The 24,227-nt window shown below is 41.6% G+C and overlaps 1 protein-coding gene across 1 annotated transcript in view; it reads left to right on the top strand.

Moving 5' to 3' along the window:
• Positions 1-803: 803 nt before the first annotated feature.
• The window catches only part of LOC116353045 (tyrosine-protein kinase JAK1), a gene marked incomplete at its 3' end in the record, with an annotated part of 23,637 nt that continues 213 nt past the window's right edge, over positions 804-24,227 (top strand). The window contains 9 exon segments of the mRNA XM_031785637.1: positions 804-1,085; positions 7,548-7,753; positions 17,875-17,998; positions 18,812-18,965; positions 20,194-20,357; positions 21,059-21,404; positions 21,683-21,859; positions 22,254-22,411; positions 22,612-22,726. Coding sequence (XP_031641497.1) covers positions 7,555-7,753; positions 17,875-17,998; positions 18,812-18,965; positions 20,194-20,357; positions 21,059-21,404; positions 21,683-21,859; positions 22,254-22,411; positions 22,612-22,726 — 1,437 coding nt within the window.

Below are 24,227 nucleotides of genomic sequence, written 5' to 3'. Positions count from 1 at the left end.
CGCATATGACAAAAGTTTTATTTGTACTGCTCTAATTACGATGGTAACCAGTTTATAATAGCAGCAAGGCCCCTCGGGGGTTTGTTGTGTATGGCCAATATACCACAGCTAAGGGATGTATAAATGAACTCTGCATTACGTAGTGTCAAAGAATAGCCTTTAGCCGTGGTATATTGGCCCTATACCACCTTATTGCTTAAATGTATGTATGTAAATGGTGTGTATAGACAGTATGGACAGTATATGAATAGAAATGTTTGTACAGCAGTAGCTATATAAGATGAGCCATGACTAGAATACAGTATATACATATCAAGTGGATAAAAGAGTAAACATTATTAAAGTGACCAGAGTTCAATGACTATGTACATAGGGCAGCAGTCTCTGAGGTGCAGGGCAGAGTACTGGGTGGTAGCCGGTAGTGACAGTGTCTAAGGTTCAGGGCAGGGTACTGTGCATGGTGTATTACATGAGTAATATACATAGAACATTACTATGCAAATAACTCCCAAAAGCCTACATGGCAACAGAAATTGTGACATTTATAATAACCTCACACACTTTTGTGTGGATTTTAAGACCCATGAAAGATGAGGGAGGGTTTTATTATCTCCACACACACACACACACACACACACACACACACACACACACACACACACACACACACACACACACACACACACACACAACAATGGATGTGATTTCCTTCAGTTTACTGCTCCCTCCAGTCTAGGGTTAACTACATATATGACAGTGTCTGTGGGCTAAAGGATCACTTGACTGAAGGAGTAATGCACCAATCAGAATGCGTGAAGCTGAGCATGATGCACTATTTTCGGGAATAGGGACGATACTTGACAGGAAGGGTTAGCTAGAAAGATTATGTATGTGCTTTCGACCAGAAAGGAAAGAAACTCGTCGGGCAAAAACAAATTCGTTTGGAATATTGACATGACTAAGGATATTTTCTTGTCAAGATCAACTCAGTCTTTATAGTTTCACAACGGATAATTATATTCTGGATCTACGAACAGAACGATACGGAAGTAAACTTGCCATCTGGCTAGCTTGCTAACGGCTAGGTGAGTAAAAAACACATACAATCTGTTTTAAATTGATATTGAGTAAAATACCAGCCATCAAGCCGCTGATATTCTTTTAACTAGAATCGTTATTAGATTCACACCTGCTTATTGCGGGCTGTTACAAATGCACAGGATCTCATAGTTGAGGAACCCTCAACTCCGTTCTCTTGTATCGAGGCGGAGTTGAGTTTTGATGACTGGTCGCGGGATTTACAAGCAACAATATTGAGTCACCGTCAGTCGATTATTGTACAAATGTCAATTCTGAAAACGCTTAACTGTACCTGTTGTCCTGTACAACTGCGGTCCTTCCGCGGGGTACTGACATTCATACTCCCAATAAAAACTTTTAGCGAATACAACCACGGACTTTAGCTCGTTACTCGTACAACGTAAACTGAGATTCAATTGAGTCTGTGCTATCCGGCATCCTTGGGAGGTCTCTACCGTAAACCATAGCCCTAACCTTAACCCGTACATAATCCGTACATTAAATTTGCAATATGCAGACATTGCTCCACCATTTCCACCAATTTTAATAGATCGCCAAATTAAAGTGTGTGACAAAACAAAGTGTAGAGAATCGAACCATCTAAGCCGCTGTAAAATAAAAATACATTTTTCATAACCCCAAATAGTATATTTTCAGCTGTTGTACAAACCCGAAAGTAAACGACGCAAAAACTGAAGAACGGAAAGCATAGAAATGGCGCACATAGAACAGTTCTACCGCTTATTGGACTTGCTTTAAATGAGAATGGCAGATCTATGACGGTTCGCTCAAAAGTTACATGCTTTAATCTCTACCGTAACCATTTAAAATGTCAACTACAATGTATAACTAACTGCACGTGTATAACTACAACCAGTTAGAAAGTCGTACTTTTCCGAGTTTCCTTGTTCCGACGAAGGCTTGAACACAGCAAGGGACATCCCAAGGAACCCGAATAGCACGGACCCAATTGGAGTTCAGTTTACGTAGTTATGAGCAGCGAGGGAAAAGTCGGTGAATGTATTCACTTAAAGTTTATTAAAATTATGAATTAACACCCCACGGAAGGACCGTATTTGTACTGTACAAACATAGGTACATGTTGCTAAGGGGTTTCAGAAATAGCATTTTTTACAAGAATCAACTAATTTTGACACAATGTTGTTGTTGCAGCGACCAGTCATTAAAATCCAACTCCGCCTCGATATAAGAGAAGCGAGGGTTTATGGAGCCAGATAGCTGCCAAGAAATTGAACTTACACATCGTTAGGCTTGTAAGAAAATACATGCATAATTTGTCAGGATCATAAGAAAAGCCATGCGTGAAACATGACATTTCATCTGTGAACATACAAATATCATTGTAGGTAATGTTTTATGAGCTAAACTATGTAGAATAGTTGGAAATGACAACTCCCTATTACATCAGACAGTTCAGGCTGTATTTGATTTATCCATAGAGAACTGTGCAATGTGTGCATTGAGCTCACAGAAAAAAAACGGAACAAAATGGAATTCAAATAATTCAACAGATGTCGGTCATCTGACATTTCGGTTAGTCGCCCAGCACTATAAATCGGTTGTTGATCATTGTTAGACAGTCATTTTCAAGTCTTGCCATAGATTTTCAAGCAGATTTAGTTCAAAACTGCCACTCAGGACCATTCACTGGCCACTCAGGACCATTCACTGTTCTTGGTAAGCAAATGCAGTATAGATTTGGCCTTGTGCTTTAGGTTATTGTCCTGCTGAAAGGGGAATTCATCTCCCAGTGTCTGGTGGAAAGCAGACTGAACCAGCTTTTCCTCTAGGATTTTGCCTGTGCTTAACTCCATTCCATTAAAAATGTTATCCTGAAAAACTAACCAGTCCTTAACGATTACAAGCATACCCATAACATTATGCAGCCACCACTATGCTTGAAAAATGGAGAGAGGTACCCCGTGATGGGTTGTGTTGGATTTGACCCAAGCATAACACTTTGTATTCACAACAAAAAGTGAATTGCTTCGCCACATTTCTTTTGCAGTTTTACTTTAGCGTCTTATGGTAAACAGGATGCATGTTTTTGAATATTTTTATTCTATAGAGACTTCCTTCTTTTCACTCACACTGTCGATTAGGCCAGTATTGTGGAGTAATTCATCCTCAGTTTTCTCCTATCACAGTTATTAAACTCTGCAACTGTTTTAAAGTCACTATTTGCCTCATGGTGAAATCCCTGAGTGGTGTCCTTCCTTTCTGGCAACTGAGTTAGGAAGGACACCTGTATCTTTGTAGTGACTGGGTGTATTGATACACCATCCAAAGTGTAATTAATAACTTCACCATGGTCAAAGGGATATTCAATATCTGTTTTTTTTTATCCATCTACTAATAGTTGCCCTTCTTTGTGAGGCATTGCAAAACCTCCCTGGTCTTTGTGTTTGAATCTGGGTTTGAAATTCACTGCTCGACTGAGCGACCTTACGTATACTTTTATGTGTGGGGTATAGAGATTAGGTAGTAATAAAAAAATCGTATAACTTATTTAGGTTTGCCATAACAGAGGTTGAACAGTTATTGACTCAAGACATTTCAGCTTTTACATTTTTTATACATTTGTAAAGTTCAAAAAACATAATTCCACTTTGACATTATGGGGTATTGTGTGTGTGTGTGTGTGTGTGTGTAGGCCAGTGACACAATCTTAATTTAATACATTTTAAATTCAGGCTGTAACACAACAAAATGTGGAAAAAGTCAAAGGGTCTGAATACTTTCTGAAGGCACCGTATGTATTTTTTTCATGCATATAGAAACACCCCATTTGAAATGTTACCTTAAATCACACTATACACACATCAATGATTAGCCTACACCTCTCACCTTGATTGAGTGCCAACGGAAGAGGAGCAGCCTAGGCAAATTATTAGGGAAACAGTTTCCAGTGTGCTTAAAACCTCTCTGGGACAGGGGGTGGTATTTTCACCTCCAGATGAAAAGTGTGCCCAAAGTAAACTGCCTGCTACTCAGGCACAGAAGCTGGGATATGTATATTATTTGTAGATTTGGATAGAAAACACTCTGAAGTTTCTAAAACTGTTGGAATATTGTCTGTGAGTATAACAGAACTGATTTGGCAGGTGAAACCCCGAGCACAAACCATCCAGGGAATTTCTTTTTTTTAGGTCAATCTGTTTTCCATTGGTTATTATGGCAAGCCTGTTTTAATAGAAATATGCTTGCAGTTCCTATAGCTTCCACTAGATGTCAACAGTCTTTAGAAATTGGTTGATGTTTTTCTTTTGAGAAATGAAGAAGTAGCCATTTCCTTTCTGGGTGTATAGCCAAGTGTACTGTTTTGTTTGTCGCTCCACTTTCATTTTATCCACTATTGAACACAGTTTATCCCGTCTTATATTTTATAGATTATTTACATTTTAAAATACCTAAAGTTGGATTAGGAAAGTTGTTTGAAATGTTTGGACAAAGTTTGGTATTGTCATACCAATCATCCACCACCATCACCTCATGTTTCAGCATTGTAATGCACAGCCCCATGTCGCAAGGATCTTTACACAATACCTGGAAGCTGATAATGTCCCAGTTCTTCCATGGCCTTCATACTCACCAGACATGTCACCCATTGAGCACATTTGGGATGCTCTGGATCGACGTACGACAGCGTATTCCAGTTCCCGCCAATGTCCACCAACTTCACACAGCCATTGAAGAGGAGTGGAACATTCCACAGGCCACAATCAACAGCCTGATCAACTCAATGTGAAGGAGATAGCTTGCGCTGCATGAGGCAAATGGTGGTCACACAAGATACTGACTGGTTTCTGATCCACGCACCAATTTTTTTTTTTTTTAGGTATCTGTGACCAACAGATGCATACAGTGGGGCAAAAAAGTATTTAGTCAGCCACCAATTGTGCAAGTTCTCCCACTTAAAAAGATGAGAGGCCTGTAATTTTCATCATAGGTACACTTCAACTATGATAAACAAAATGAGGGGAAAAAATCCAGAAAATCACATTGTAGGATTTTTAATGAATTTATTTGCAAATTATGGTGGAAAATAAGTATTTGGTCACCTACAAACAAGCAATATTTCTGGCTCTCACAGACCTGTAACTTCTTTAAGAGGCTCCTCTGTCCTCCACTCGTTACCTGTATTAATGGCACCTGTTTGAACGTGTTATCAGTATAAAAGACACCTGTCCACAACCTCAAACAGTCACACTCCAAACTCCACTATTGCCAAGACCAAAGAGCTGTCAAAGGACACCAGAAACAAAATTGTAGACCTGCACCAGGCTGGGAAGACTGAATCTGCAATAGGTAAGCAGCTTGGTTTGAAGAAATCAACTGTGGGAGCAATTATTAGGAAATGGAAGACATACAAGACCACTGATAATCTCCGTCGATCTGGGGCTCCATGCATGTTCTCACCCCGTGGGGTCAAAATGATCACAAGAACGGTGAGCAAAAATCCCAGAACCACATGGGGGACCTAGTGAATGACCTGCAGAGAGCTGGGACCAAAGTAACAAAGCCTACCATCAGTAACACACTATGCCGCCAGGGACTCAAATCCTGCAGTGCCAGACGTGTCCCCCTGCTTAAGCCAGTACATGTCCAGGCCCGTCTGAAGTTTGCTAGAGAGCATTTGGACGATCCAGAAGAAGATTGGGAGAATGTCATATGGTCAGATGAAACCAAAATAGAACTTTTTGGTAAGAACTCAACTTGTCGTGATTGGAGGACAAAGAATGCTGAGTTGCATCCAAAGAACACCATACCTACTGTGAAGCATGGGGGTGGAAACATCATGCTTTGGGGCTGTTTTTCTGCAAAGGGACCAGGACGACTGATCCGTGTAAAGGAAAGAATGAATGGGGCCATGTATCGTGAGATTTTGAGTGAAAACCTCCTTCCATCAGCAAGGGCATTGAAGATGAAACATGGCTGTGTCTTCCAGCATGACAATGATCCCAAACACACCGCCCGGGCAACGAAGGAGTGGCTTCGTAAGAAGCATTTCAAGATCCTGCTAGTTAAGTGTGCCTTGAATTGGCTAGTGGCCTAGCCAGTCTCCAGATCTCAACCCCATAGAAAATCTTTGGAGGGAGTTGAAAGTCCGTGTTGCCCAGCAACAGCCACAAAACATCACTGCTCTAGAGGAGATCTGCATGTAGGAATGGGCCAAAATACCAGCAACATTGTGTGAAAACCTTGTGAAGACTTACAGAAAACGTTTGACCTCTGTCATTGCCAACAAAGGGTATATAACAAAGTATTGAGATAAACTTTTGTTATTGACCAAATACTTATTTTCCACCATCATTTGCAAATAAATTCATAAAAAAATCCAATGGTCTAATGTCCATTGCTGGTGTTTTTTGGCCCAAACAAGTCTCTTCTTATTATTGGTGTCCTTTAGTAGTGGTTTCTTTGCAACAATTCGACCATGAAGGCCTGATTCACGCAGTCTCCTCTGAAAAGTTGATGTTGAGATGCGTTATATTCCGCATAGACATATTTAATGTAATCCTTATTATGTCCTGTTATATTCCTGTTATATTCCTATCAGTGGAGAGATGTATGATTAATGTAGGCCTATTTTGTTTGTGTGTGTGTGGCAGCCCAATTCTGATATTTTTTTCCAATAATTGGTATTTTGATAAATCACATCAGATCTTTTCACATCAGATCTTTTTCAGAGCCGATCTGATTGGTCAAAAGACCAATTAGTGAAAAAAAGTTACAAATTGGCCCACTTGTGTAAATGGTGTGTGTGTGTGTGTGTACTGTGACCCCGCTGATCCCGTCATCAGTCATTAGATCAAAGCTCCGCCGCCATGGGCGATAGGCTGATAAGGGCTGTTATGAAACAAGCTGTGTCCGAGCCACTGGGGGTGCTGCCTGCGCCGCTCTAGAGGAAGGGGAAACGATGCTGGGAGAAGTAATAGGATGATCTGCATGCAGAGGGGAACTCTCTCTCTTCCTCTAGTAGGAGAGTTGGGTAAAGGGGACAGTGTATCCTCGGTCAACTCTCTTGTCCTTGGCTTGCCACGTCACGGGACCACAGAGCGTGTTGTGCTCTTAGAAATAACATGTCTAGAGTAATTATAATTCTGTGGTTGTTCTTGATGCCATCAATTCAGTGGGCATGTGTGTTATTAATAGGGTTACCTTGGTAGAGGAGTGTGTGTGTTTTGATTTAATCTATGGATGTATGTGAATTACATTTCAAGAGGTGTGTGTTTCCTTTGGTGAGATTATCTAAGTAGGTGTGTGTGTTGTGAATGACGTCGCCTCAGTAGGTGTGTGTGTGTTGGGGCAGCCCATGTTGGAACGTGAGTCATCAGGGTATGCAGGACTCTGCATCGCTGCTACAGTGAGCTCACCTCTGGATCAATACATTACCCACTCCTGACACATTTACCAACTCACCATCCCTCTCCCTCTCCTTCCAGAGTCTGGATGCCAAGTCTGGGGGTGATGGAGCTGGGCAGGCAACTGTGTGGGAAGATGAGGAGGTCAAGGAGGGCCGAGGGCCCCGTCACTGTGACCATGAGAGGTCTGGAGATTCATTTCTACCTACCAGATACTCAACCGCTGGAGTTCCTCAAAGACCGCTTCACCGCTGAGGAGCTGTGTGTGGAGGCCGCCAAAAGATGCTGTAAGTACTGTCTCAACTCCCGCCGTGTGTGTGTGTGTGCCTGCCTGCCTGCCTGCGGGAATCCGAGTGTGTGCGCGCCTGTATGCCAGAGCGTTAAATAGCATAGTCTGTGTTTTTACGATTTGATTGGGGGAAGTTTTCAGAAACATTCTGGAGTTATACTCCTATCTTAAAGGTCCTGAAAAGTCATTCTGAAAAGTACTTTTTCTCTCATGGCTAACTACCAGGAAGTTTGAAACAACAGGCTGAGTGGGTGGGGAGCTTGTGTTCATGAGCTCACCTTGACTGACAGCTCTTTGAAACACCTATGTCAAGCAACTTGGATGCAGTGAGCAATGTTGCAGTAAAATCCTCTAAAGCTTGGTGATACTAAAAGCAACTCAAACAACATTGAAATTGCACCAACAGTGCCCTCCGTAATTAATTATTGGGACAGTGAAGCATACCAAAAGTTTGGATTTGAAAAAAAAGGCTATGACCATGAAGTTAAAGTGAAGACGGTCAGCTTTAATTTGAGGGTATTGTCATCCTTATCAGATGAACTGTTTAGAAATTACAGCAGTTTTTGTACATAGTCCCTCCATTTTAGGGGACCAAAAGTATTGAGACAAATTCACTTGTATGTGTATTAAAGTAGTTTTTTGTCCCATATTCATAGCAGACAATGGTTACATCAAGCTTGTGACTCAGTGTCTCAAAACATTTGCTGAATGCATTTTCTGTTTGTTTTTGGTTGTTTCAGATCATTTAGTGCTCAATGGAAATGAATGGTAAAATCATGTATTGTGTCATTTTGGAGTCATTTTTATTGTAGATGAGAATAGAATGTTTCTAAACACTTATGTGAATGCTACTTTGATTACGGATAGTCCTGAATGAATCGTGAATAATGATGAGTGAGAAAGTTAGACACAAATATTATACCCCCAAATACATGCTAACCCCCCCTGTTATTGTAATGGTGAGAGGTTTGCATGTCTTAGGGGGATGATATATAATGCTAACCCCTCCCTGTTATTGTAATGGTGAGAGGTTAGCATGTCTTAGGGGTATGATATATAATGCTAACCCCTCCCTGTTATTGTAATGGTGAGAGGTTAGCATGTCTTAGGGGTATGATATATAATGCTAACCCCTCCCTGTTATTGTAATGGTGAGAGGTTTGCATGTCTTAGGGGGATGATCTATAATGCTAACCCCTCCCTGTTATTGTAATGGTGAGAGGTTTGCATGTCTTGGTGGTATGATATATAATGCTAACCCCTCCCTGTTATTGTAATGGTGAGAGGTTTGCATGACTTGGTGGTATGATATATAATGCTAACCCCTCCCTGTTATTGTAATGGTGAGAGGTTTGCATGTCTTGGTGGTATGATATATAATGCTAACCCCTCCCTGTTATTGTAATGGTGAGAGGTTTGCATGTCTTAGGGGTATGATATATATAATGCTAATCCCCCTGTTATTGTAATGGTGAGAGGTTAGCATGTCTTGGTGGTATGATATATAATGCTAACCCCTCCCTGTTATTGTAATGGTGAGAGGTTAGCATGTCTTGGTGGTATGATATATAATGCTAACCCCTCCCTGTTATTGTAATGGTGAGAGGTTTGCATGTCTTGGTGGTATGATATATAATGCTAATCCCCCTGTTATTGTAATGTTGAGAGGTTAGCATGTCTTGGTGGTATGATATATAATGCTAACCCCTCCCTGTTATTGTAATGGTGAGAGGTTTGCATGTCTTAGGGGTATGATATATAATGCTAATCCCCCTGTTATTGTAATGGTGAGAGGTTTGCATGTCTTGGTGGTATGATATATAATGCTAACCCCTCCCTGTTATTGTAATGGTGAGAGGTTTGCATGTCTTAGGGGTATGATATATAATGCTAATCCCCCTGTTATTGTAATGGTGAGAGGTTAGCATGTCTTGGTGGTATGATATATAATGCTAACCCCTCCCTGTTATTGTAATGGTGAGAGGTTTGCATGTCTTGGTGGTATGATATATAATGCTAACCCCTCCCTGTTATTGTAATGGTGAGAGGTTAGCATGTCTTGGTGGTATGATATATAATGCTAACCCCTCCCTGTTATTGTAATGGTGAGAGGTTAGCATGTCTTAGGGGGATGATATATAATGCTAACCCCTCCCTGTTATTGTAATGGTGAGAGGTTAGCATGTCTTAGGGGGATCATATTTGTGCGTATAACTTTCTCACTCATCATTATTCACGATTCATTCAGAATTATCCAGAATCATGGTAGAATCCACATTACTGTAGAAGTTTTGAATGACCCGTCCCACCCCCCCCCATTTTGTTCCATGCTGGCTGAAGACAGAGTTGAAGTCGGAAGTTTACATACACTTAGGTTGGAGTCCTTAAAACTCATTTTTCAACCACTCCACAAATGTCTTGTTAATAAACTATAGTTTGTCGGTTAGGACATCTACTTTGTGCATGACGCACAAGTAATTTTTCCAACAATTGTTTACAGACAGAGATTATTTCACTTATAATTCAATCACAATTCCAGTGGTTGACTGTGGCTTTGAACAGCTTGGAAAATTCCAGAAAATTATGTCATGGCTTTAGAAGCTTCTGATGCTAATTGACACCATTTGAGTCAATTGGAGGTGTACCTGTATTTCAAGTCCTACCTTCAAACTCGGTGCCTCTTTGATTGACATCATGGGAAAATCAAAAGAAATCAGCCAAGACCTCAGATTTTTTTTTTAAGACCTCCACAAGTCTGGTTCATCCTTGGGAGCAATTTCCAAAAATCTGAAGGTACCACGTTCATCTGTACAAACAATAGTACGCAAGTATGAACAACATGGGACCACGCAGCTGTCATACCGCTCAGGAAGGAGACGCGGTCTGTCTCCTAGAGATTAATGTACTTTGGTGCGAAAAGTGCAAATCAATCTCAGAACAACAGCAAAGGACCCTGTGAAGATGATGGAGGAAACCGGTGCAAAAATATCTATATCCAGGGTAAAAAAGAGTCCTATATCGACTTAACCTGAAAGGCCGCTCAGCAAGGAAGAAGCCACTGCTCCAAAGTCGCCATTAAAAAAGCCAAACTACGGTTTGCAACTGCACACGGGGACAAACATCGTACTTTTTGAAGAAATGTCCTCTGGTCTGATGAAACAAAAATATAACTGTTTGGCCATAATGATCATCGTTATGTTTGGAGGAAAAAGGGGGAGACTTGCAAGTCGAAGAACACCATCCCAACCGTGAAGCACGGTGGTGGCAGCATCATGTTGTGGGGGTGCTTTTCTACAGGAGGGACTGGCGCACTTCACAAAGCAGATGACATCATGAGGAGAGAAATTATGTGGATATATTGAAGCAACATCTCAAGACATCCGTCAGGAAGTTAAAGCTTGGTCGCAAATGGGTCTTCCAAATGGACAATGACCCCAAGCATACTTCAAAAGTTCACAAGTTCAAAATTCACCCAATTTATTGTGGGAAGCTTGTGGAAGGCTACCCGAACCGTTTGACCCAAGTTAAACAATTTTAAAGGCAATGCTACCAAATACTAATTGAGTGTATGTAAACTTCTGACCCACTGGGAATGTGATGAAAGGATTAAAAGCTGAAATAAATCATTCTCTCTACTATTATTCTGACCATTTCACATTCTTAAAATAAAGTGATGATCTTAACTGACCTAAGACAGGGAATTTTTATTAGGATTAAATGTCAGGAATTAAATGTATTTGGCTAAGGTGTATGTAACCTCCGTCTTCAACTGTAGCTAGACTGTAACTTGTTAAAACCAGACACAGATGAAAGGGGAAACGAGTATGTTTGCCATATATGAATAGGGTAAACTTTTAATTATATTCGCTGACACCATACAGTGAATTTTTGCACCAGTAGATTAGCTATCTAGCTACTATATACCACGCACCTCTGCAAACACGCCTTCTCCGGTGTTGGTTATGAGGTGGTATCATGTTACCATTAGTGTTTTAAAATGAAAGTTCAGGTGATGTCATCTTGTTCCCTTTAACAATGAATCCAAGTGTTTGAGGGGAACAGTAACTTTATGATCAACCTATATCTTCTGCCAACAGAAGTCCACTGTGCCACTGTAAATAGGCCCTGTCACGTGAGAACTGTTACCTAGGAGACAAGAAGGAGTAATACAGTAACTAAGAAATGGCTTCATAGTCGGAGATGTTTTGTCTCTTTTTGTGTGCTGCTCATTTGTGTCGTACAGTAGCTTCTAGCCTATATGATATGGGACCTGAAAATATTCCAAAGATGTAGGCCTATCTGTGTTATTTGTGGATCTTTGTTTTATTGCCAACAATCTGTTTTTCAGTGGATGCTCTTTATTACAGCTGAATCTCGATGTTTAAGATAAGAAATGCTAAATCCTAATATAAGAAATTCTTCTGATGCTAGTAGTAACCATATTAACTGGCTATTACAGTAACTGCCAGATATAAGGCACACAATACAGACTGATTGATAAAGCCCAGCTACTAACCCTCATGAGAAAGGCCACTAACATCCAGCATCTGTTTTCTTACCATTCTAAAAATGCTTGTTTGGTAGCCTTCTTCTTTGACAGACACATTTTGGACGATATTTAAAACATTGTTCTGATACTTGCTCTAAAAGTCCAGAACATCTGCCAGTGGGACCAGGGATGGATAGAAAGGGAGAGAGGGGAAGAGAAAGGAATGGGTCTGTCCTTCCAGCTCTTGCTTTCAGCCAGACACTCCAAGACAAGATGGCGGCTGGTTGGGGTCGGGCCAGAATGGGACAGGTTCTGGAATTTCCTCTTTGTGTGAAGCCAAAACATATTTTCCCAGTACTGCAGAGCGAGAGGGGAGACCAAGGAGGAGTTCAGACCAAGGAGAAGTTCAGCTCCACAGCTGCCATAGTCCATACGCAAACATTCACTAGTTAACCTTAGAGGCTAAACAAGCGAAGCAGCTGCCAACATAAATGTATGATCTGTTTATAGCAAGTGTGTCTGTGAAGGGCCTTTCTGTCTGTGTGGTCAGTGGTAGGTAGTTTGATACACACAGTAAGTCACAACAAAACAGGAGAGCTCAGATAAGAGGAAGTATCCCTGCCCCGGCATGTTCCTGTCTCTCACTAGGTTCCCTTTTTTGTTTGCAACAATTAGATAGGTTCATCTGTAAAGGCTAAAGTGTTAGCCTATAGGATATGTAGTAGTAGTAACAGTTCCTACTGTATGTTATAGGACTACTACTGCTGCCGTTACTATCACTTATAGCTTGCACTTGCCATTTCATGACAGTCTAGAGACTCTACAGTATACTCATGACAGTCATGCTTAGTGCAATATCCAGATATTTTGATCTGAGTTATCGAGGGTGGTTACAGTACCTTCGGAAAGTATTCAGACCCCTTGACTTTTTCCACATTTTGTTACGTTATAGCCTTATTCTAAAATGGATGAAATATGAATTGTTTTCAGCTATCTACACACAATACCATATAATGCCAAAGTGAAAGCAGGTTTTTAGACATTTTTGCAAATTTATTACAAATAAAAAACTAAAATACATTATTTACATAAGTATTCAGCGCCTTTGCTATGAGACTCAAAATTGAGCTCAGGTGCATCCTGTTTCCATTGATCATCCTTGAAGTTTCTACAACTTGATTGGAATCCACCTGTGGTAAATTTAATTGATTGGACATGATTTGGAAAGGCACACACCTGTCTATATAAGTTCCCCCAAAAACCAAGCCATGAGGTCGAAGGACTTGTCTGTAGAGCTCTGAGATAGGATTGTGTCGAGAGACAGATCTGGGGAAGGGTACCAAAATATTTCTGCAGCATTGAAGGTCCCCAAGAACACCGTGGCCTCCATTTCTTAAATGAAAAATGTTTGGAACCACCAAACTAAGGAATCGGGGGGGGAAAGGCCTTGTTCTGGGAATTGACCAAGAACCTGATGGTCACTCTGACAGAGCTCTAGAATTCCTCTGTGGAGATGGGAGAATCTTCCAGAAAGACAGCCATCTCTGCAGAACTCTACCAATCAGACCTTTATGGTAGAGTGGCCAGTTGGAATCCACTCCTCAGTAAAAGGCAGCCTGCTTGGAGTTTGTCAAAAGGCACCTAAAGGACTGTCGGACCATGAGAAACAAGATTCTTTGGTTTGATGAAACCAAGATTGAACTGAATGCCAAGCATCACGTCTGGAGGAAACCTGGCACCATCCCTACGGTGAAGCACTGGGGTGGCAGCATCATGCTGTGGGGATGTTTTTCAGTGGCAGGGAGTTTGAGACTAGTCAGGATTGAGGGAAAGATGAATGAAGCAAAGTACAGAGACATCCTTGATGAAAATCTGCTCCAGAGCGCTCAGGACCTCAGACTCGGGCGAAGGTTCGCCTTCCAACAGGACAACAACCCTAAGCACACAACCAAGACGGACTTGAACCCGATCAAACATCGCTGGAGAGACCTGAAAATAGCTGTGCAGCAACGCTCCCCATCCAACTTGACAGAGCTTGAGAGGATCTGCAGAGAAGAATGGGAGAAACTCCCCAAATACAGGTGTGCCAAGTAGAGGTCGACCGATTTAATCGGAATTGCCGATTTGATTTCAGGTTTTCATAACAATCGGAAATCGGTATTTTTGGACACTGATTTAGCTTTTTTTTAAATATATTTTTGAACACCTTTTATTTAATCTTTATTTAACTTGGCAAGTCTGTTAAGAACACATTCTTATTTTCAATGACGGTCTAGGAACGGTGGGTTAACTGTCTTGTTCAGGGGCAGAACAACAGATTTTCACCTTGTCAGCTCGAGGGATTCAATCTTGCAACCTTACAGTTAACTAGTCCAATGCAATAACGACCTGCCTCTTGTTGCACTCCACAAGGAGACTGCCTGTTACGCGAATGCAGTTAGCCAAGGTAAGTTGTTAGCTAGCATTAAACTTATCTTATAAAAAACAATCAATCATAATCACTAGTTAACTACACATGGTTCATGATATTACTAGATATTATCTAGCGTGTCCTGCATTGCATATAATCTGACTGAGCATACAAGTATCTAAGTATCTGACTGAGCGGTGGTAGGCAGAAGCAGGCGTGTAAACATTCAAACAGCATTTTCGTGCGTTTTGCCAGCAGCTCTTCGTTGTGCGTCAAGCATTGCGCTGTTTATGACTTCAAGCCTATCAACTCCCTAAATGAGGCTGGTGTGACCGAAGTGAAATGGCTGGCTAGTTAGTACGTGCTAATAGCGTTTCAAACTTCACTCGCTCTGAGACTTGCAGTGGTTGTTTCCCTTGCTCTGCATGGTTAACGCTGCTCCGAGGGTGGCTGTTGTCGTTGTGTTCCTGGTTCGAGCCCAGGGAGGAGGGAGGAGAGGGACGGAAGCTATACTGTTACACTGGCAATGCTAAAGTTCCTATAAGAACATCCAATAGTCAAAGGTTAATGAAATACAAATGGTATAGAGGGTAATAGTCCTATAATTCCTATAATAACTACAACCTAAAACTTCTTACCTGGGAATATTGAAGACTCATGTTAAAAGGAACCACCAGCTTTCATATGTTCTCATGTTCTGAGCAAGGAACTTAAACGTTAGCTTTCTTACATGGCACATATTGCACTTTTACTTTCTTCTCCACTTTTTTTTTTTGCATTATTTAAACCAAATTGAACATGTTTATTTATTTGAGGCTAAATTGATTTTATTGATGTATTATATTAAGTTAAAATAACTGTTCATTCAGTATTGTTGTAATTGTCATTATTACAAATAAAACAATTAAAAATCGGCCGATTAATCAGTATCGGCCTTTTTGGTCCTCCAATAATCGGTATCGGCGGTGAAAAATCATAATTGGTCGTGCCAAGCTTGTAGCGTCATACCCAAGAAAACGTGCTGTTATCGCTGCCAAAGGTGCTTCAACAAAGTACTGAGTAAAGGGTCTGAATACTTATGTAAATGTGATATCAGTTTTTTAAATTTGTAATAAATTTGCAAAAAAAATTAAAAACCTGTTTTTGCTTTGTCATTATAAGGTTATTGTGTATAGATTGCTGAGGAGAAAAAACAAACTATTTAATCAATTTTGGAATAAAGCTGTAATGTAACAAAATGTGGAAAAAGTCTAGGCGCCTGAATACTTTCCGAAGGCACTGTATGTTGGGGGATTCCCTCTCTCTGTCCAAGACACTGTGTTTTGCGGAACTAATTTCTCACAGTTCAGTTCAGTGCACCACTCCCTTCCTTCCTGTCTCCTTGGCTGCCCAGTGAATTTCTGACCCAATGAAACCTGCCCTATAAACACACAAAGACCCACTGTGACTGTGAAGATCTACACCTATTGGAGACTTTGAACATACAGTAGCTAGTATCAATAGCCAAGTCAACCACTCGTCCAATATGTTGTTATTCCTAATGGGACTTTACCTCTGTTATTTTTCACACAGAAACTGTAGGCATACATGCATGTGCTGTACTCTGCACTGCAGGGGTACTCAAACTATTTGAGAAGGTCCATGGATATTATAATTTATCGGTGTAGTAACAAACCTGCAACCTATGTGACCCCAAACTGTTCACACCCCTATTGTTGGTGCAGAGAGAAAATGTTGCAGTTTTAAAGCAAATTTTCTGCCATTCTACACATTTTGCCATGTCTTGTGTGTTCATATGATACCGGAGTGACTCAACAAAATCAATGGGGGCTCCCTGGGTGTCGAGTCCCCTGGGCACATAATCTGGCCATGATAACTACTATTCTACAAGTCTTAGATTAGACTAGCAACTACAGCTAGTTGATCAACTGGACATTTCTGTTTATAAATAACCCTCTAAGGTCTGTCAGTGATTGAAATAGTCTAACGAGGAAAACTGCCCTGTTCTATCAAATGTTGCACCTTGTGCATTCTACTCTTACAACTCTCAACAGAAGTAAATTGAAAGCCCAATTTTTTGTTCCTTTCACTGTATTGACTCTGTTCTGGTTCGGGATCCGGACTGCGGTCCACCTATTGAGTAGGCCTGCTGTACTGTATGTTATAGGGATGGCCGATTATGGCCTAAATCATACCTCAAATTTGTAAAATAATACATAGGCTAAATTATAAGCCTTCCACAACCATAAGACCTACTAATATTGTAATTATTTTATTAAAATAGTGTAGTGTGCTTTTTTTGGCAATAATCACTGATCTAGTTTTCAAGTCTGTTTATGAAAATGCCATTTTTGTTACAAATTTAACTAGAACCATGCACATCCACTAATAGCCCAATGACAAACTTCTTGTCACAGACATTATAGAAAATTAACACCGGTCTCATAAACAATCAAGCACAAGCCCACATGCTAGTGAGTAGCCAGCTAGTCTTTATTTAATCTAGCCAACTTGGATCTATTTGCTTGCTAAAAAGGTAGAACAGTTGAACTGTTATGAACACACCCTCTTGTCTGTCTCCAGCTGTTTGAACAACAGCCTGTTGACTGTTTACATGTTGAAATCCAGTGGCCTACCTGGATAAGAAGAGGCTTATTTCTCAGAATGACAACGAGTTGCCAGTTCCTTAAATAAACGTATTTTTATGCTCATTGTACATTTATAAAACACAGACTAGACAGCTAGCACATAACAGTATGTGACTAAAATGCTGCTAGCGGTACGTGGTAAATGAAAAGCCTGACAGAAACGGAGCATTCATTTTCCACAATCATGTTCATTGATGCTCTCGTTTTAGTAGGGTAAGCTCTGTTCTACGTTTAGAAAGGTTAAGTTGAAAGGTTAAGTTGTCATCTATTACAGTAAAATAATGTTTCTGTCGGTAGGTGGTTAGGAGACCGGACCAAAAATACACAACACTCATACTTTTTTTTCCTTTGTATAATATAAAATAAAATAAACTTGATTCTTGCTATACAGGCATTATTGAACATCGCGCTAAAACATCATTTCAAATGAATTCGATATATCGCCCAGCCCTAGTATGTTATGCTATTTATACCACGACTCCTATATGAACTTTGTTACTGACGAGTCCGTGTCAAAATGAATGAAGGGATGAATAATGTTGTAATGTATCCCCTCTCTCTGTCTCTCTCAGATATCTCCCCCCTGTGCTGTAATCTGTTTGGTCTGTATGATGAGAACCAACAGCTGTGGTACGCTCCCAACCACGTCATCAAGGTTACTGACGAGACCTGCATCAAGCTTCACTACCGCATGAGGTACTGTGACAGGCCTACTGCACTGTGTGTGTTATTACATTATCAAATCATTCTAATGGATGATGAATCTCACGGACTCTCACTTAGTTATCTACCAGTGTTATCTGCTGCTGTTGTCGTTGTGAGCTCTCTGCATCACCTGTCACTACGTTCTAGATTATTCAACAGGGCTGATACTTAACCATCATTCATCAACCAGGATTCAGTGTAACGAGAGGTGGGGTATATGAGACATTGGCACCATGCTGTGCAGAGTCAACTGGCACTTGCTGAGCTGGTAAACTAGTCTACATCAGATAAGATTAAAATACAGTAGAATGTAATTAATTAGGATTTACTTGTGAACTGTTTTTACAATCCACATGTAAACATGGATACAAGGCAGGAAGAAATCCAATGCTTAAAGTATGAAGTGGATGTGTTTGTATGGCCTACCTGAGGGCATTGAAACTGGAGATATTCAGTTGCCTTGCCAGTTCCGTTGTGTATGATCCAAGAGAAACTGTTAACTCCGAGAGGAAGGATAGCAAACATGTGGTATCACGCAGACATCCTCTTTCTGTTCTTTCACTAGAAAATAGAGAGCGAGGAGGGGAGGGTGAATGTGGTGAGAGCCTTAATGAGCAGGCCTATTGTTGAGTTGAATTTGCATCATACAGCCAGGGTACACTTGGTCAAACAACAGATCATGGTCAACCTTTGTACACAAATACAAACAAATGTGTATACTTACTGTAAATATGTGGACACCTCACCCACCTACCGAGTCTCTTCTCTCCCATCCATCCATCCATCCATCCATCCATCCATCAGGTTTTACTTCACTAACTGGCATGGTACCAGTGAGCGTGAGTCTCCAGTGTGGAGACACTGTATCAGTAAGCTGAGGGGAGGTCTCGGCCCACAGAGGGCCCCTGAAGGTATACCCCTACTGGACGCAGCCTCCCTTGACTACCTGTTCGCCCAGGTACGTGTGGGTGTGTGTCTGTACGTGTGGGTGTGTGTCTGTGCAGGTAAAAAATGTATTTGTCACATATGCCGACTACAACGGGTGTAGAATTTACAATGAAATGCTTTCTCAAAAATAGTAACAGAAGAATGATGCTAGATACAGGGAGTACCAGTACCGGATCAATGTGCAGCTATATACAGGGAAAACCAGTACCCGATCATTGTGCAGGGGGTATGAGAGGTAGATCTGTACATAAAGGCAGGGTAAAGTGACTCTGCATCCGGATAGATAATAATTAGGTATTTGAGGTAGATATGTACATAAAGACAGGGTAAAGTGACTAGGCATCAGGATAGATAATAATAAGGTATTTGAGGTAGATATGTACTTAAAGACAGGGTAAAGTCACTAGACGTCGTCAGGATAGATAATAATGAGGTAGATATGTACATAAAGACAGGGTAAAGTGACTAGGCATCAGGATAGATAATGATGTAGATATATACATAAAGACAGGGTAAAGTGACTAGACATCGTCAGGATAGATAATAATGAGGTAGATATGTACATAAAGACAGGGTAAAGTGACTAGACATCGTCAGGATAGATAATAATGAGGTAGATATGTACATAAAGACAGGGTAAAATGACTAGACATCGTCAGGAGAGATAATAATGAGGTAGATATGTACATAAAGACAGGGTAAAGTGACTAGGCATCAGGATAGATAATGATGTAGATATATACATAAAGACAGGGTAAAGTGACTAGACATCGTCAGGATAGATAATAATGAGGTAGATATGTACATAAAGACAGGGTAAAGTGACTAGACATCGTCAGGATAGATAATAATGAGGTAGATATGTACATAAAGACAGGGTAAAGTGACTAGACGTCGTCAGGATAGATAATAATGAGGTAGATATGTACATAAAGACAGGGTAAAGTGACTAGACGTTGTCAGGATAGATAATAATGAGGTAGATATGTACATAAAGACAGGGTAAAGTGACTAGGCATCAGGATATATAATAATAAGAGTAAGGATAAAGAGTAGCAACATTTGCCTGTGCTCCGGTACCGTTTGCCGGACGGTAGCAGAGTGAACAGTCTATGTCTTGGGTGGCTGAAGTCTTTGGACATGGTTGGACAGCTTGATATAAAAGCCCTGGATATGATTCACTACTCTTCATTTCATTGGAACATTAGTCAGCCAATCATGTGTGGGTGTGTTTCCAGGGCCAGAATGATTTCCAGAAGGGTCTGGCTGTGGTTCGTTGCCCCCAGAGTGAGGCAGAGCAGCATGAGATAGAGAATGAGTGCCTGGGCATGGCTGTACTGGCCATCACTCACTATGCTATGACCAGAGAGATTCCCCTGTCTACTGCCTCCAATGAGATCAGGTAGAGATGTACACAGATATACACACACTAACACACAACATAGACACACACAACCAGATATACTCTGTAATCTCTACACACATATTTCACAAATTGAAAGGAATGACAATGTCCCTAATTCCTCCACTGCCTCCATCTCTGCTCCCTCTCTTCTCCATCTCTGCCCCCTCTCTTTTCCATCTCTGCCCCCTCTCTTTTCCATCTCTGCCCCCTCTCTTTTCCATCTCTGCCCCCTCTCTTCTCCATCTCTGCCCCCTCTCTTCTCCATCTCTGCCCCCTCTCTTCTCCATCTCTGCCCCCTCTCTTCTCCATCTCTGCCCCCTCTCTCTCCATCCCTGCCCCCTCTCTTCTCCATCTCTGCCCCCTCTCTTCTCCATCTCTGCCCCCTCTCTTCTCCATCTCTGCCCCCTCTCTTCTCCATCTCTGCCCCCTCTCTCTCCATCCCTGCTCCATCTCTGCCCCCTCTCTTCTCCATCTCTGCCCCCTCTCTTCTACATCTCTGCTCTCTCTCTCTCCATCTCTGCTCTCTCTCTCTCCATCTCTTCTCCATCTCTGCCCCCTCTCTTCTCCCTCTCTGCTGCCTCTCTTCTCCCTCTCTGCTGCCTCTCTTCTCCATCTCTGCCCCCTCTACTCCCTCTCTGCCGCCTCTCTTCTCCCTCTCTGCTGCCTCTCTTCGCCATCGCTACTCCCTCTCTCTCCAGCTACAAGCGTTTCATCCCGGAGAAACTGAACAGGCAAATCAAACAGCGAAACATTCTCACCCGGCTCCGCATCAACAACGTCTTCAAGAACTTCCTGAATGAGTTCAACAGTCGCACTGTTCAGGACAGTAACATCACACTGTACGACCTGAAGATCAAGTACCTGTCCACCCTGGAAGGCCTGACCCGGGGCCTGGGGAGGGAGATGCTGGAGCCCAGGGCCCTGGTAGTTACCCAAGAGGTAGAGACCAATGGGGAGCTGAGCCACGGGCCTGAGTCCTCCCTGGCCATGGAGGTCCAGGTTACTGGCACCACAGGGATATCATACAGGAGGAAGCCCCCAAATGTGAGTGGTCACTGGGTCCTTTTTATGTTAAGGAGGATGTGTGGGATTTGAGTTGAGTTGGTGTGAGATATTTGGAGATTTTTAAATGTTTCTTTGTAGATTTGAATGTGTAGAACGTGGTATTTGTGTGGGTGTGATTTTGAGTTGGCTTGAGAAACTGTATATTATCTCTGAAGTTGGAGTGAATTTGGAAGGTATTGATGAAGTATCTGAATGTATTTTGAAACTCATCTAAGAGAAATCTCTTGACAATGTATTTTTCCTTTCATTGGCAATAGAATACCTTGATCCTGAAAGAGAAGAACAAGTCCAAAAAGAACAAGTTTGAGGGCAAACAGACCAAGAAGAAAGACGCCAGCGAAGGCTGGGTGACATTCTGTGACTTCCACGAGATCACACACATTGTCATCAAAGAGTCCACTGTCACCATCTTCAGACAGGATAACAAGAAGATGGTGAGACACACGCATCTCTCCAAACACTACCTGAGCTTGGATTACTAGATTAAGCAGTGACCGTCGCATATTAATGAACGTTGTCTCTACTGTACCGTCTTAGCTCCAGCCAGAGTTCAAATGTCACCGGGCCTAACAGCCAGCCAACATAGCTAAGGGACAAATAATGTGATTAGTAGTCTGTTTAGATTATCGACCAGTTTCTACTGTGAAATGCTTTGTCGATACAGGCCCAGGACACTAAGGAATGGACACAAGAAAGGAAACTAGTGCAGTGTTTTGGAACAGACTAAAGGCAACAGCTAATGGGGATCTAAATAAAGAAAAAACGAATCAAATGTTTTGATTTCTAAAGTATTTCTTACTATTGTTTAATGCTCCTATTGTCCCACAGGAGGTGCAGCTGGAGTTTAAAGGAGAGGCGCTGGCGTTCGCTGCTCTGGTGGATGGGTATTTCCGTCTGACGGTCGATGCCCATCACTACCTGTGTACAGAGGTGGCCCCTTCCTCTGTGGTGCAGAACCTACAGAACTGCTGTCATGGACCTATCTGGTCAGTACTCACTCTCTCTCAGTGTGTGTCCATTTCTTTTTCTCTAGCTCTCTCTCTGACTGTTTCTCTCTCTCCTTTCTGTCTTTTGTTCTCTCTCTTCATACCCATTTTTATCTTCCATCACTTCTATCTGTTTAACTTCTTAATCTAGCGTTGAGTTTTGTGTTGTTGACCGTTGGTTCTGTTTGTTCGTCCTGCAGTACGGAGTATGCCAACCAGAAGCTTCGTCAGGAGGGCAACGAGGAGGGAACCTACGTCCTGCGCTGGTCCTGTACTGACTACCATTACATCATCATGACCGTGGTCTGCAGCGAGGTAACACACACACATACACACTGAGAACTAGGTCCGGGACGATACCAGTATCGCAATACTCGTTGGTATTGTGGCAAGGAAATAAAAAACTAGGCTGATTTAACTTCTTTAGGAAAATGGCTCTAATGTTGGAAACAAACATCATTATGTTGTCTTCCAGAGTCAAATGTGTTTATTTTCTAACCTATAGCACACAATATTTAACATACAGCAAGTTTTTAAAGGACCAAAGAGTTTGGTCTGCTTTGTGTTTTCATTTTTTGGCATGGAAAAAATATTGCGATACTGATATCGTCACAGACCTACTGAGAACACAAACAATGCATTTCTGCAGGCAGGGAGAGTGGGGTGGAAATGACTGAAGTGGGCGAGGTGGAACAAGTGGAGAAGTCAGATAAAAGGCCAAAGTTCAGAGATCATTACACAAGGAAGTGACTAAGAACAGATATAACACAGATGATGCCAAAACATGACACACACACACACACTGCTCATTGTCTGACTGTTTTGTTATTGTCTGATAAAGAGTACTGAAAACCATGATGATGATAGAAGAGCAATTAAAGTCCTTTTCAGACAATGTGTGGTTACTGTCAAAACAAGCACATACCAGGTGACACACCAGAGTAGATTTTGAGCAGAGCCTGGTGGTCTGGTCTGGTGTCTGTATCACATCATCATGGTAACATGTCCTACATTAGTAAACACTGTTGTTCAGTGTCAACACTCTGACTGAGCAGCCTCACATGCATGCACAACACATGGTCAAACAGGCTCCAAGTGTGCGTGCCTGCGCGCGCGAGAGAGTATGTGAGTGTGTTCTTGTTTGAGGCATCCATTTCTCAATTAAATGAATTCAGTTTCAGTCAATAGCATGTGACTTAATGTACAGGCTGATTGGGATGTGGTGTTCCAGTGGACAGTTTGTTTTATCCAGCTAACTCGGGTCTAATCTAAACATAGTAGTGAAAACGGACTTAAAAGACCTGCTAGCTTTGTTCAAAGACAAAGTGTCCTTTGCACTACCAGCTGAACTCTGTGTGTGTGTTGTAACACTTTCACTACCAGCTGAACTCTGTGTGGTTGTTGTAACATCTTTCACTACCAGCTGAACTCTGTGTGGTTGTTGTAACATCTTTCACTACCAGCTGAACTCTGTGTGGTTGTTGTAACATCTTTCACTACCAGCTGAACTCTGTGTGGTTGTTGTAACATCTTTCACTACCAGCTGAACTCTGTGTGGTTGTTGTAACATCTTTCACTACCAGCTGAACTCTGTGTGGTTGTTGTAACATCTTTCACTACCAGCTGAACTCTGTGTGGTTGTTGTAACATCTTTCACTACCAGCTAAACTCTGTGTGGTTGTTGTAACATCTTTCACTACAGCTGAACTCTGTGTGGTTGTTGTAACATCTTTCACTTCCTCTTCTTTTCTTCTCTCTCTTTTGATTCCCCCAAACTGACCACTCCCCTCTCCCTATGTCTCTCCGTCTATCTCCA

Source organism: Oncorhynchus kisutch, linkage group LG13 (genome assembly GCF_002021735.2).
Source record: "Oncorhynchus kisutch isolate 150728-3 linkage group LG13, Okis_V2, whole genome shotgun sequence".
Lineage (NCBI taxonomy): Eukaryota > Metazoa > Chordata > Actinopteri > Salmoniformes > Salmonidae > Oncorhynchus > Oncorhynchus kisutch.
The sequence above is the reverse complement of the archived record's forward strand: the minus strand, read 5'-3'. Positions and strand labels throughout refer to the sequence as shown.